The sequence below is a fragment of the Anomaloglossus baeobatrachus genome, chromosome 4, assembly GCF_048569485.1.
Source record: "Anomaloglossus baeobatrachus isolate aAnoBae1 chromosome 4, aAnoBae1.hap1, whole genome shotgun sequence".
NCBI lineage: Eukaryota > Metazoa > Chordata > Amphibia > Anura > Aromobatidae > Anomaloglossus > Anomaloglossus baeobatrachus.
In genome coordinates, this window is record NC_134356.1 from 559,675,267 (window position 1) to 559,689,338 (window position 14,072).

A 14,072-nucleotide genomic window follows, 5' to 3' on the forward strand; every position below is an offset into this window, starting at 1 on the left:
CTAAGCAGTGCGCGCGGCTCCCTGCTCTCTGCACTGTGACATGTAGCTGCAGCACACATCGGGTTAATTAACCCGATGTGTGCTGCAGGAGAGCAAGGAGCCAGCGCTAAGCGCGGCTCCCTGCTCTCTGAACTGTGACATGTAGCTGCAGCACACATCGGGTTAATTAACCCGATGTGTGCTGCAGGAGAGCAAGGAGCCAGCGCTAAGCGCGGCTCCCTGCTCTCTGAACATGTAGCACAGCGACCTTATGATCGCTGCTTCTGCTGTGTTTGACAGCTAAGCAGCGATCATAACAGCGACTTACAAGGTCGCTGTTACGTCACCGAAAATGGTGACGTAACAGCGACGTCGTTGTCGCTGTCGTTTAGTGTGACACCAGCTTTAAAGAGGATAAGAGGTTTCTGAAGTAATCCTGATTAGCGGAGGAGAGGGCCAAGCGAAATGTGTGAATTGCATTTTTGAATGTGGTGAAGTCTTCCTGGGAGTGCGTTTTCTTCCAGGGCTGCTCTGCAGCCCTAGACACTTGCCGTAGTTTTTTTAGTGAGGCTGTTGTGCCAGGGCTGTCTATTGATTCGTCTCACTCTGCCGTGTACAAGGGGAGCGACTGAATCAATAGCTGATGTGAGAGTGGCGTTGTAAAAACTGGTAGCACTGTTTGTGTCGTGCACTGAAGATATGGAGGACAATGGTAGGATAGAATCAGAAAGGGTGTGTTTGTTGATGTGTGCAAAGTTTCTGGGGGTGTGTGCTAGGTGCTGGACAGTGGGGGGGCAGGTGAGGGGGAAAGGGCTGAATATGTCAGTAGATGGTGGTCAGATAAGGGGAGAGGGGAAGTTGTGAGGTCAGAAAGGGAACAGAGGCGGGTGAAGATAAGGTCTAGTGTGTGCCCATCTTTATGGGTGGCAGAGGCGGACCACTGAATTAGACCAAAAGATGAAGCGAGGGAGAGGCGTTTGGAGGCTGCTGACTGGGGGGTGTCAGTGGGGATGTTGAAGTCACCCATGATGATAGTGGGAATGTCAGCAGAGAGAAAGTGTAGAAGCCAGGCAGAGAACTGGTCGATAAAGGCAGTGGTTGGGCCCGGGGTTCTGTATATGACGGCCACTTGGAGGTTGGAAGGAGAATAGATGCGGACAGAGTGCACTTCAAAGGGAGGCGGGACAAGGGAGGGTAGAGGTGGGATTGGGTTGAAGCTGCAGTTAGAAAGAAGGAGGCCCACTCCTCCACCCTGTTTATTGCCAGGGCGAGGAGTGTGGGTGAAGTGGAGGCCACCGTAGCACAGCGCAGCAGGGGAGGCAGTGTTGTAGGGTGTCAGCTATGTTTCGGTGAGGCCCAGAAAGGATAGGTTGCTAGAGGTAAAGAGATCATGAATGACGTGCAGTTTATTACAGACAGAACGGGCATTCCAGAGCGCTCCAGAGAGAGGGGACGGCGGAGTGGGTAAGAGGGGAATGGATTTTATATTGGAGAGGTTGCGGTAGTTACTACTAGGTGGAGAGCGATAGGGGGGGGGGGTGATAAAGAGGAGTGTCTTATCTGTGGGGGTCCAGGATTGGGAGATATGTCACCAGCAGTGAGAAGAAGTAGAGAAAGGGAGAGCAGGTGGAGAAGGAGAGTGGACGGCATGGTCTGCGTGTTAAGAGAGATCTGCGATTTAGGAGCAGGTCAGTAGATGTGGACAGGTGGGGAGGGAAGAGTGAAGGGGAGATAAATATTTGTTTGGAGAGTGCTGGAGTTTGGGGATAGCGAAGGAGAGTAAGGAGGAGAGGAGCAAAGACTGTGAGGGCATAGGTGAACATAGTGAGAATAAAGTTTACAAATGGGAATAAGGTGGAGACCAAAATAAAAAAAAAAAGGGAAAAATGCAAGCGAAATACACAGTGAAAGAGGTATCGCTCACCTTCTGGTTACTTCTGGGACATTTCTGGAATATTTCTGATTGCCCACTTAGAAATCCCACTTAGGGAAGCACACAGACCGTTATATGACCCATACATCCTCCCAGAATCACATAACTGCTATAGTGTCTGCGTTTCATCTTACCTGTAATAGGTGACTCGTGAGACAGTAGCCTCAGATTACCCCAGAGACCTCATATCAAAATATACACAATTATTCTGTATTCTCTAACAAATGAATAAGTAGAGGCAGAAAAATGACCAACAAAACATAAAAAGCCACAGAGAAGTTTTATCATATTTATTTTTTTTATGTTGATTATTCAGGCACAAAACTCCTATAAAACCCCTGTGTGTATGTACCCTTATATCTAGCTTTATAGGATAACATAAGCACTGTATTTGGGATCCATACACATGAGCAGGTTTTTGTGATACGCGTTTCGGCATACAAGGGTGTTTGAGTGGCAGTATCAGGCGCGTTCTGTAACGTTACATGGAGGCAGGAGATTGATGGTCACTTTATGACGGATCTCGTCGCACTTTCGCATTGATGTGGACTGACTCACAGTCACAATATTGTAACCTGCACCTGTTCCCTCAGCTATGATCTGATTTCGACATCTGATAGCCGCCTCTCTGACTTGTTGGCTGATCTGTAAACGATGATGAGCAAAGCTTTTTTGAGGCAAACAATCATCAGGAATGATGTGCCGATGTGTTCTCAGTAGATTCACTTTACCTGTTCCTGTTTTATCCTGATTCAATATAAAGCAGAAATAATTATCAAGTTCCTTTTCAAGCTTTCCATGTAGGAGATGATCTCTGTCCGGGTGGATTGTGGAGTTGTCTAATTTAAAGCAAATCCTTCACAATAGGCTGACATCATTTAATATAGACGTTCAACTACTGGAACCAGTCCCTCCTTCTGACATATGACCCCCAATTTTTAGGTTCTCTGTGATTAAAATGATGGATCAACTTAAGACATGATTGAGATTTGTCTAAAAATGTAAGCTTCATTTGCAAGCGGTATAACGAACAGCTTCCAAGTACCGTACCTGCTTCTTGCCTAGGAAACTAGTCACCTCTGATAACCTGCAGAAGTGGCCAGTAACCTATGCCATGACTAGTAAACTATGACGTTAAAAATCACTTCATTCTTGAGAAAGGAGAGCATTTTTCTTAAGAGGTAAATTACAAAGTTTCACTTTTTTACCAAGGTTTTGCAATTTCATCCACTTAAGCAGTTGACGAGTTCTCTTCTGATTGCATTGCCCTTTGAGTTCAAGAGCATGCAGTTGTAATTATCATGCCCATACAGATTTTTACCGTATTTGTACTATAAAGGTCCAGTCACACATAACGAGATCGTTACTATGTCACAGTTTCCGGATCGTTGTTAAATCGTTGGTGAGATTGTTGGTGAGATGTCACACAGTCATTTTCCCAACGACTTTAGTAACGATGCAGAGACCTGTATAACTATCTCGTTGGTCGTTGGGACCCTGTCACTCAGCAGCTATGTAACGATTCCAACCTCGAATAGGGGCGCAGTGTTTGACGCTGTAAGCCACGTAGGCGTGCATATGCGTCACCTTTTCCACACCCCTCTGCTCCGATTGGTGGCCAATACTGCGTTCTGATTAGGCGACCGGCCTAGAAGGCAACATTGTATCGCTTCGTCCTTTGTCCCTTTTTGAGCCTTGCTTTGAGGATAGAACCTGCGACTTCAGCTTCGATCCGAAAAGCAAGCAAGCAATCGGGAACAAAGTACGAATGAATCCGGGTGTAGTCGCAGGTTCTATCCTCAAATCAAGGCTCAAAAAGGAACAAAGCATGAAGCGATACATAATCAGAACGCAGTACTGTTCTCAGCACCAACTAATCGGTGCAGAGGGGGCGCGGAAAAGGTGACGCAACTACACGCCTGCGTGTCACACTTTTAAGTTCTCATCTAGGTCGTTAACGAGATCGTTGGTAGGTGTCAAACATACAGATCCATCCTGCCCAGCAGGACTCCCAACGAGCCAAAAATTGCCCAGGACATTCAGCAACAACAAACGATCTCACAGCAGGGAGCGGATCGTTGGTGCGTGTCAAACATAACGAGATCGCTGGTGAAGTCGTTGTTTTGTCACAGAAACGGTGACGTAGCAACAAGGTCGTTAGCGATCTCGTTATGTGTGAAGTGGCCTTAAGAAACTCCTGTGTATAGGATGTTCTTAGTTTTTCCTATGTTCTGTTTTTTAAAGCTATTTTCTAATTAAAAACTCCTTTGTAAAATTACGCCATGGTGGGCTGCTGGGAAACATGCTGCCAGCTATTCTCAGTATACTCAGGGCTTCTGAATGACATTACAGAATAGAAGAAGCCACATTGAGCCTGTCCTTGAATTGCCATCATCAGCACATACAGCAGTAATTACTTTATCAGTAGGAAAGCATCAAAGCCCAATCACAAGAATGAACTAATGATTTTTCACACCTCAAAATCTAGATATTTAAGCACCGACTGGTGCTAATCTAATACCAGAAAGGAATGCTGATTTATAGGGGTGGTATTAGGTTCACTAGGTGAGGTGGTTCCTCAAAGCCCAAGGTCCTGGTGGCTACACGGGGATCGGTGAAGCAAGCAGTTGAGGCGCGTGGGGAAACGGGTAGCAGAAATCCTGGAGACCCCAGACAGGTCATCGTGCACAGACAAACTAAGTCTTATTGCCAAGATGTGTGTGTTGGCAGGTACAAAGCTCATTATATGGGTGGACAACGGGCTACTTGCAAAGCCTGAAGCACAAGAATGTTTAGCGGGGTGCAGGGAGCAGAGCCCAGACCTGGCACAGATGTGTAACTGTGGGCTTTATATACCCCATTTACCGTATTTTTCGGACTATAAGACGCACCCTGGTTTTAGAGGAGGAAAATGGGAAAATAAAACTTTAAGCAAAAAATGTGGTCATGACACACTGTTATGGGGCGAGGATCTGCTGCTGACACTGTTATGGGGGTAATGTCCCCAAATTCTCTACTAAGGTACCCCATCCTGGTAATGATCCTCCTGCCTTGTATATGATCCTGCTATAAACCCCCATCCTGCTCCTATACCAGCATCCTGCTCATATTCCCCCATCCTGTTCATATACCCCGATCCTATTGATATACCCCCCATCCATCCTGCTCATATTTCCCCATCCATCCTGTTCATATACCCCCATCCTGTTCATATTCCCCCATCCAATCCTGTTCATATTCCCCCATCCATCCTGTTCATATACCCCCATCCTGTTCATATACCCCCATCCTGCCTGCTCATATACTCCCATCCTGTTCATATTCCCCCATCCATCCTGTTCATATACCCCCATCCTGTTCATATACTCCCATCCTGTTCATATTCCCCCATCCATCCTGTTCATATACCCCCATCCTGTTCATATACCCCCATCCTGTTCATATACCCCCATCCTGCCTGCTCATATACTCCCATCCTGTTCATATACCCCCATCCTGTTCATATACCCCCATCCTGCCTGCTCATATACTCCCATCCTGTTCATATACCCCCCATCCTGCCTGCTCATATACTCCCATCCTGCTATATGCCCCCATCGTGCTCATATACCATCCTGGTATATGGCCTGTATCCTATAGCACAGAGAAAAAAATAAACGTTTATACTCACCTTTTCCTCACTCCCTCCAGCACCGATCATCTTCCTCTCTGCGTCACTGACCTGTGTGTGTGGAGCCGTTCCCCTGCTGCATCGCGATGTCTTCCTGTCTGTGCCGATCAGCTGACCAGCTCAGCACAGATCAGCTGACCGGCACAGACAGGAAGACATCGCGTGCAGCAGGGGGGCGGCTCCACACACGGGGACGGGTGAGTGCACTGATTCACTGCACCCCGCGCTAGTAATGACGCGCGGGGGGCAGTGAATACAGCCGCACATGATCACTCCAGGCTGTAATTGCCAGGGGTGATCATGCGGCCGGCTCTTTGCTATGCGCGCGTCCCCGCTCGTCCTCCTGCCCACCTGTCAGCGCCGGCTTCAGCGCTGAGAGATGGGCGGGAGGATGTGCGTGCATACAGTTAGGTCCAGAAATATTTGGACAGTGACACAATTTTCGCGAGTTGGGCTCTGCATGCCACCACATTGGATTTGAAATTAAACCTCTACAACAGAATTCAAGTGCAGATTGTAACGTTTAATTTGAAGGTTTGAACAAAAATATCTGATAGAAATTGTAGGAATTGTACACATTTCTTTACAAACACTCCACATTTTAGGAGGTCAAAAGTAATTGGACAAGGGACTCTAAGGGCTGAAATTAACTCTGAAGGCGTCTCCCTTGTTAACCTGTAATCAATGAAGTAGTTAAAAGGTCTGGGGTTGATTATAGGTGTGTGGTTTTGCATTTGGAAGCTGTTGCTGTGACCAGACAACATGCGGTCTAAGGAACTCTCAATTGAGGTGAAGCAGAACATCCTGAGGCTGAAAAAAAATAAAAAATCCATCAGAGAGATAGCAGACATGCTTGGAGTAGCAAAATCAACAGTCGGGTACATTCTGAGAAAAAAGAAATTGACTGGTGAGCTTGGGAACTCAAAAAGGCCTGGGCGTCCACGGATGACAACAGTGGTGGATGATCGCCGCATACTTTCTTTGGTGAAGAAGAACCCGTTCACAACATCAACTGAAGTCCAGAACACTCTCAGTGAAGTAGGTGTATCTGTCTCTAAGTCAACAGTAAAGAGAAGACTCCATGAAAGTAAATACAAAGGGTTCACATCTAGATGCAAACCATTCATCAATTCCAAAAATAGACCGGCCAGAGTTAAATTTGCTGAAAAACACCTCATGAAGCCAGCTCTGTTCTGGAAAAGTATTCTATGGACAGATGAGACAAAGATCAACCTGTACCAGAATGATGGGAAGAAAAAAGTTTGGAGAAGAAAGGGAACGGCACATGATCCAAGGCACACCACATCCTCTGTAAAACATGGTGGAGGCAACGTGATGGCATGGGCATGCATGGCTTTCAATGGCACTGGGTCACTTGTGTTTATTGATGACATAACAGCAGACAAGAGTAGCCGAATGAATTCTGAAGTGTACCGGGATATACTTTCAGCCCAGATTCAGCCAAATGCCGCAAATTTGATCGGACGGCGCTTCATAGTACAGATGGACAATGACCCCAAGCATACAGCCAAAGCTACCCAGGAGTTCATGAGTGCAAAAAAGTGGAACATTCTGCAAAGGCCAAGTCAATCACCAGATCTTAACCCAATTGAGCATGCATTTCACTTGCTGAAATCCAGACTTAAGACGGAAAGACCCACAAACAAGCAAGACCTGAAGGCTGCGGCTGTAAAGGCCTGGCAAAGCATTAAGAAGGAGGAAACCCAGCGTTTGGTGATGTCCATGGGTTCCAGACTTAAGGCAGTGATTGCCTCCAAAGGATTCGCAACAAAATATTGAAAATAAAAATATTTTGTTTGGGTTTGGTTTATTTGTCCAATTACTTTTGACCTCCTAAAATGTGGAATGTTTGTAAAGAAATGTGTACAATTCCTACAATTTCTATCAGAAATTTTTGTTCAAACCTTCAAATTAAACGTTACAATCTGCACTTGAATTCTGTTGTAGAGGTTTCATTTCAAATCCAATGTGGTGGCATGCAGAGCCCAACTCGCGAAAATTGTGTCACTGTCCAAATATTTCTGGACCTAACTGTATGTAATGAGCGGGCCCACGTGGTCACGGCAGGCGCTGCTGCTGCCTGCTCGTGCCCCCGATGACCCGCAGCACCCTCATTCCCAGCCGCAGCCCTATAGTCAGACCATAAGACGCACCCCCAACTTTCCCCCAACATTTGGGGGAAAAAAAGTGCGTCTTATGGTCCGAAAAATACGGTATTTTGTGTTTCAGTTCATGGCACTGTCCAAGCAAAATTGGAGCTGTTGGCAAGTATGCAGGCCTTTTTATGGGTAGCCATGCTATCATTTTGTCAAGGCTCCCTACAGTACATTGCATTACTAATGTATACATTACTAATAAGGCTCATTATTGATATTTACACTCTGGAAGCTACGCCTGTGCTCCAGTTACTATCTGCTACTTATGCCTTCATGCTGTGGTGCTGGCCCTGACTCTGTGCAGCTCTAGCTTGCTTCTCTAAAAGAATAGTGTATGTGGAGAATGTCACCAGTTAATGGATGATCCAGATACCTTGATCATGGATGAGCTGTGTTGCTTGGGGCTCAGTGGCTCAGTGTCTCTGCTTCTCTGGACCTACATTAGGGTATGTGCCCACGGTGCCTTTTTTTTTTTTTTTTTCAGCACAAAAAAAGCTGCTTTTTTTTTCATGCTTCTTCTCATGCTTTTTTTTTTTTTCTTTTTTTTTCTTGCTTTTTGTTTCCTTTTTGTTTCTTTCTTTTTTTTCATGTTGCTTTTCATGCTTTTTTTGTTACTATTGACTGCTTGTTTCAGCTCATTAACACTAGAACTACTGAGGTAGTCATTTTGACTACTTTGCACCATGTATTTCTATATAGGTGTCACGAGTCCAGTAGTTCTAATGTTAAAGTTGGATGTGAGGAAAAAAAAAAGGTGTTCTGATGTCATTTCCTTATTCAACCCATTCTCTTCAATCTCCATTTTGGAATAAAAGTGACCGGAAAATGATGATCTATTAGATCGTTTACCGGCACCGCTATTCACCGACTCATGCAGATGAATAGCAGCGCTGAAAATCAGGTGCTCGGAGATCACCGTTGCTATAGTAACCCACACATTAGGCTACTGTGGCAGCGGTAGCGTCACCACTTACCAAACCACAGTCTCTGCTCACTCATTGAGTGATTAGACAGTACAGGGAGCAGAAGCTTTCTTCCTCCTCCCGTGCTTTCTGATATTCTGCTATATCAGAAAGCACGGGGGAGAGGAAGAACGCTTCTGCTCCCCGTACTGTCTAATCACTCAATGAGCGAGCAGAGACTGCGGGTTGGTAAGCGGTGACATCACCGCTAGATCGGTAACAGAAGACCAGGATCCTGGAGGGGTGAGAGGGAGGAATAAAGATGGAGTCCCTAAGTGTGTCTGTCTATTTATTTCTAATAGTGTTTTTTTTTTTTTAAACCCTTTATTGGAGATTCTTAATGGCCGGGTCAAACTTAGCCTGACATTAAGAATCTCGAGCTTAATACCAGCTGATAAAACAAAGCTGGTATTAACCCCTTATTACCCAGCGTGCCACCCGGCACCAGGTTCGCTGGAAGAGTTGGATACAGCACCAGAAGATGGCACTTCTATGAAAGCACCATTTTCTGGGGTGGCTGTAGACTGCAATACTCAGCGGGGGGGCCCCATAAAGCTTGGGCCACTCTGCGCTGCGGATTCCAGTCCCCAGCTGCCTAGTTGTAACTGGCCGTTTGTTTGTTGTTTTTTTTTATAACCCCCCCATTATGTGTTTGGGGTTTTTTTTGTTTTTAATGAATTTTAAAATAAAAAATCGACATGGGCTTCGCCATATTTTTGTATGCCAGCCAGGTACAGCAGGCATGTACGGGATGCCCCCAACCCCCGGCTGCCTATTTGTGCCTAGCTGGGAACCAAAAATATAGGGAAGCCCTTTTTTTTTTTTTTAATTTTTTATTATTTCGTGAATTTCATAAAATAATTTAAAAAGACGTGGGCTTCTCCCAATTTGTGTCCTGCCAGGTACAACTAGGAAGCTGGGGACTGGAATCCGAAGTACTAGGTGGCCCAAGCTTCCTGCCCCCCTACTGCGAATAGCAGTCCGCAGCTGCTCCAGAAAACGGCACATTCATAGAAGCGCCATCTTCTGGCACCGTAACAAACTCTTCCAGCGGCCCTGGTATCGGGTGTTGTGAATGCTGTCTGGATGGGTTCTGCTCTTGGGCTCCCCCTGGCGGTCGCTGGTGTTGGTGTATTGAGGTCTGTGACTGGATTGTTGCACACCTGATTTTCAGTGCTGGCTTGATCTGGATATAGGTGTGTTTGGACTTCATGCTGTTGCCAGTCGTCTGATAGCCTTTGGCCAGAGTGGTTCTGCTCTCCTGCCTTCTACTAAGATAAGTCCATAAGTTTTGTTTCATACATTTTGTATGCTATGTGAGTCTTGCGTTTGCATTTTATTTCTGAAGGTATTTGTGTTTTTTCCTAGAATTGTTTGTACCTTCAGAGAGGGGGAATTTTCTCCCTGGTATTTCTTGCTGGAGATCTTAGTTGCAGGGTTTTTTGTTAGTAATTTTTTCTGCAGTGTTACCCGAGCATTGTACGAAGTATGTACATATGAGTACTAGGTTACTTACCCCTTTTGGCATACTCCGTGTAGGATATTAGGATTTTTATGCGGACTGCAGAGTTAACTATCCTGTCCTTTTTGTATCCTAGACATTAGTACACGGTCTCGCTTTTGCTCAATCTAGCTCTGACTGTGTGCGTCCTTTCATCTTGCTAACTGTTATTATATGTGGTGGTCTTTCTATCTCCTTTGTGGAAAATCTGCTCCGAGGCAAGATAGCTTTTCCACTTTCTGCCTTTAGGTTTATGTAGTTCTCCGGCTGGTTTTGAGGAACATAGGGAGCGTTAGGCGTGCTGCCTGGCTGCTTCTAGTTGGCGTTAGGTTCAGGGCTGCAGTCAACATTAGGGCCCTACGGTTCGGGTAAACTGCTCCATGGTAGTTGAACATCGTATCATAACAATCGGGTGGCTTGCTGGGTAATAATGGGGTTAGGGCCAGCTGTGTATTATCAGCTGGCCCTAAGCCCAAAATTCATGGTGGCCAATATTAGACATGGCCACCATGAATTTCTAGTAAAGATAAAAAAAACACAACACAGAGACTATTTTTATTAGAAATTAAACACAACACAATTGGTGACTCCATCTTTATTGAACTACCCCCCCCCCCCCACCACCCCTACGCCTTAGTCCTGGGTCGAGGGTCCCGCGATGTCCAATCCGGATCCAATATCATCTGATCCAAAGGCAAAGTGATCAGATGATGACGCATCATCTGATCCGTTTGCCGTCCGATCAGATGATATTGGATTCAGTTCCTTGAACCTGATTCAGATGACACATCAGCTGATTGTTTAAAAGCCTTTGCAGACTCCCAGGTCACGTCGCATGGGCTCCAGGACCCGCCAGGAAGCAGCTGATGCTGTCACCTGGCAGCATCATCTGATTGTTTACGTATAGCGAAGATCAGCTGATTCTGATTGTTAAAAAGCCTGCCGGCTTTTCACCGCTGGACGTAAATTATCAGATTGTGCTGTCAGGTGACAGCATCAGCTGCTTACCGGCGGGTCCTGGAGCCGATCGGACGTGTCCCGGGAGTCTGCAGAGAGGTGAGTAAGGTGAAGAGTTCATCCCAGTAGCGGATCTCCAGGAAATCCTAGTGATCCTCCTACATGAACTGTATTCACCTTGTGACATCCCCGGACTTCCCCGCAGAGAGGTGTCGCGGTAAAACACCGCAAGAATACTGAATGCCTGTTGCATGGCACAAGGTGAACAGTTCATGCAGGAGGATCACCGGGGTTTTTCAGGGTTCACCTTGACGTCAGCGAGGGTTCACTGCATTTATGTGGCATAGGCTGTGCACCAGGCATTCAGTATTCTTGTGGTGTTTTACCGTGACACTTCTGCAGGGAAGTTCGGGGATGTCACAAGGTGAATAGCCTCCACACATCAGCGGGCCAGCAGACAGGTCATCGCGATGCTGCAGCGATTGGTGGCTGGTGAGTATACCGTACTTATTCACTGCCCACCGCGCTCATGATGATGCGCGGGGGGGGGGGGGGGGAGGGCAGTGAATATAGCCAGACATGATTACTCCAGGCTGTAGTTGCCAGGGATGATCATGTGGGCCGGCTGTTAATTATGTGCGCATCCCCCGCCCATCATCCCGCCCACCTGTCAGCGCCGGCTTCAGCGCTGAGAGATGATGGGTGGGAGGATGCAGTGCATATGAACAGAGATAATGAGCGGGCCCACGTGGTCACGGTAGGTGCTGCTACAGCCTGCTTCTGCCTCTGATGAGCTTCTCCACCACCACCACCACACCCCCATTCACCCGCTCCACCACCATCGCATCGCAGCCATCAAACTATAAGTGCACCCCCCACTTTCCCCAAACATTTTGGGGGGAAAAGTGCATCTTATAGTTCGAAAAATACGGTATGTTTTTGGAGTGTGGGAGGAAACTGGAAAACCCACAAAAACACAGGGAGAACATACAAACTCCTTGCAGACGTGTTCCCTGGTGTGATTTGAACTCAGGACCCCAGCAAGACTGCAGTTGTGACCACTGAGCCACCGTGCCGCTGGTGCAATCCTGTTAATTCAGTGCGCCTTTGCCACACATTGTGCATAGCTATCTTGTCCGTCAGCCTCCTAGAAATTACAAACAGTTCCCCATGCACACAGTTTTTCTGTAGGAGGAGGCGGGTTGTCACTTGCTTCTCCAATTACGGTTGTAAGTGCTACAAAATCCTACCCCTAACTCGTTACTATACTGTATAGTGGACAAACCTTTTTAATGTTCTGATTTCTTTCTGATGGTAAAGTCATTTGCAGTTTTCTTTCCTAAAAGCGATCATTGTAGATGTTGTGATTCCTTAATTTCACAACTTGTAGGTGGATGAAGGGCGCACCCCGCCATGTTTTTTACTGTATGTCTTCTCTCATAGATGATCTGAGATGTTGATGTGCACTTTGTCTAGATGGATGGACCCCGGCCAAACATGGCTTCAGAACTCTGCCATACCATCTCTGTGGCCAGGCGGGAAAAACACAAGAATCTCTTCTTAAATTACCGCAACCTAAACCACTTTCCTATAGAACTGCTGAAAGATGAAGGACTTCAGTATCTGGAGAGACTTTATATGAAGCGCAACTCTCTGACCACACTGGTGAGTACAGTAAGGTGGATTGTACAGGGCCCAAGAACTAATGGGGAGGTCAGATGAGATGGCCTACATAAATCAGAAGTGGGCACAGGCCAACAAGTCAAGATACGCACCCAGATTTTAGGAAGGAGAGACACGTTTTGGTGTTCTGTACAAGATTACTGCAGTATTAAGCCAATAACACAGACCAATATATACACAAGTACCGAGTTTATTAGAGGAGTGCTTACCCATCTGAATAATACAGGGGGGTCCAAAAGTAGGTGGACAATATGTGTAATAGGGTTATGAAGGGGGAGATTTATCAAACCTGGTGTAAAGTGAAACTGACTCAGTTGCCCTTAGCAACCAATCAGATTCCACTTTTTAGTCTACAGACTCTTTGGAAATTGAAAGGTGGCACCGGATTGGTTCCTAAAGGCAACTGAATCAGTATCAAAGATCCAGGTTTCACAGATAAATCTCCCCCGAATCTGTTTTCTTTTCAGATAACCCATAATGGCAAATAATTTAAATACAGATCAAAGAAAATGGATTTTAAAAGCGTATTGGAAATCTCAAAATGCTGAAACCTTTAGAGCAAATTGGGTTGAAACATTTGGTACTCAAGCCCCAAAGAGACAAACCATTTACTGCATTCGTGACAAATTCGATGCCACTAACTCAATCCTTAACCCCTTCACCCCCGGCCACTAAAACACCCTAATGACCGGGCCATTTTTTGCAATTCTGACCAGTGTCACTTTGACAGGTTATAACTCTGCAACGCTTCAACGGATCCTGGCGATTCTGAGATTGTTTTTTCGTGACATATTGTACTTCATGTCAGTGGTAAATTTAGGCCGATACTTTTTGCGTTTATTTGTGAAAATTTAGGAAATTGTGCGAAAACTTTGAAAATTTATGCCCATAAATCTGAGAGATATGTCACACATGATAGTTACTAAATAACATTTCCCACTTGTCAACTTTACATCAGCGCAATTTTCGAAAGAAATTTTTTTTTCGTTAGGAAGTTAGAAGGGGTCAAAGTTCATCAGCAATTTCTAATTTTTCCAACAAAATTTACAAAATATTTTTTTTAGGGACCACATCACATTTGAAGTGACTTTGAGAGGCCGAGGTGACAGAAAATACCCAAAAGTGACCCCATTCTAAAAACTGCACCCCTCACACTGCTCAAAACCACAACCAAGAAGTTTATTAACCCTTTAGGTGCTTCACAGGAACC

General features: G+C 45.8%; 1 protein-coding gene across 2 annotated transcripts in view; it reads left to right on the plus strand.

Moving 5' to 3' along the window:
- The window catches only part of LRRC28 (leucine rich repeat containing 28), a 90,815-nt gene that overhangs the window by 22,232 nt on the left and 54,511 nt on the right, over positions 1–14,072 (plus strand). Inside the window, exon 3 of one of the 2 annotated variants that reach the window (XM_075345991.1) lies at positions 12,656–12,844. In XM_075345991.1, coding sequence (XP_075202106.1) covers positions 12,656–12,844 — 189 coding nt within the window. Of the gene's footprint in view, positions 1–12,622; positions 12,845–14,072 lie in introns of both variants that reach the window. The other variant, XM_075345990.1, reaches the window with a different exon arrangement.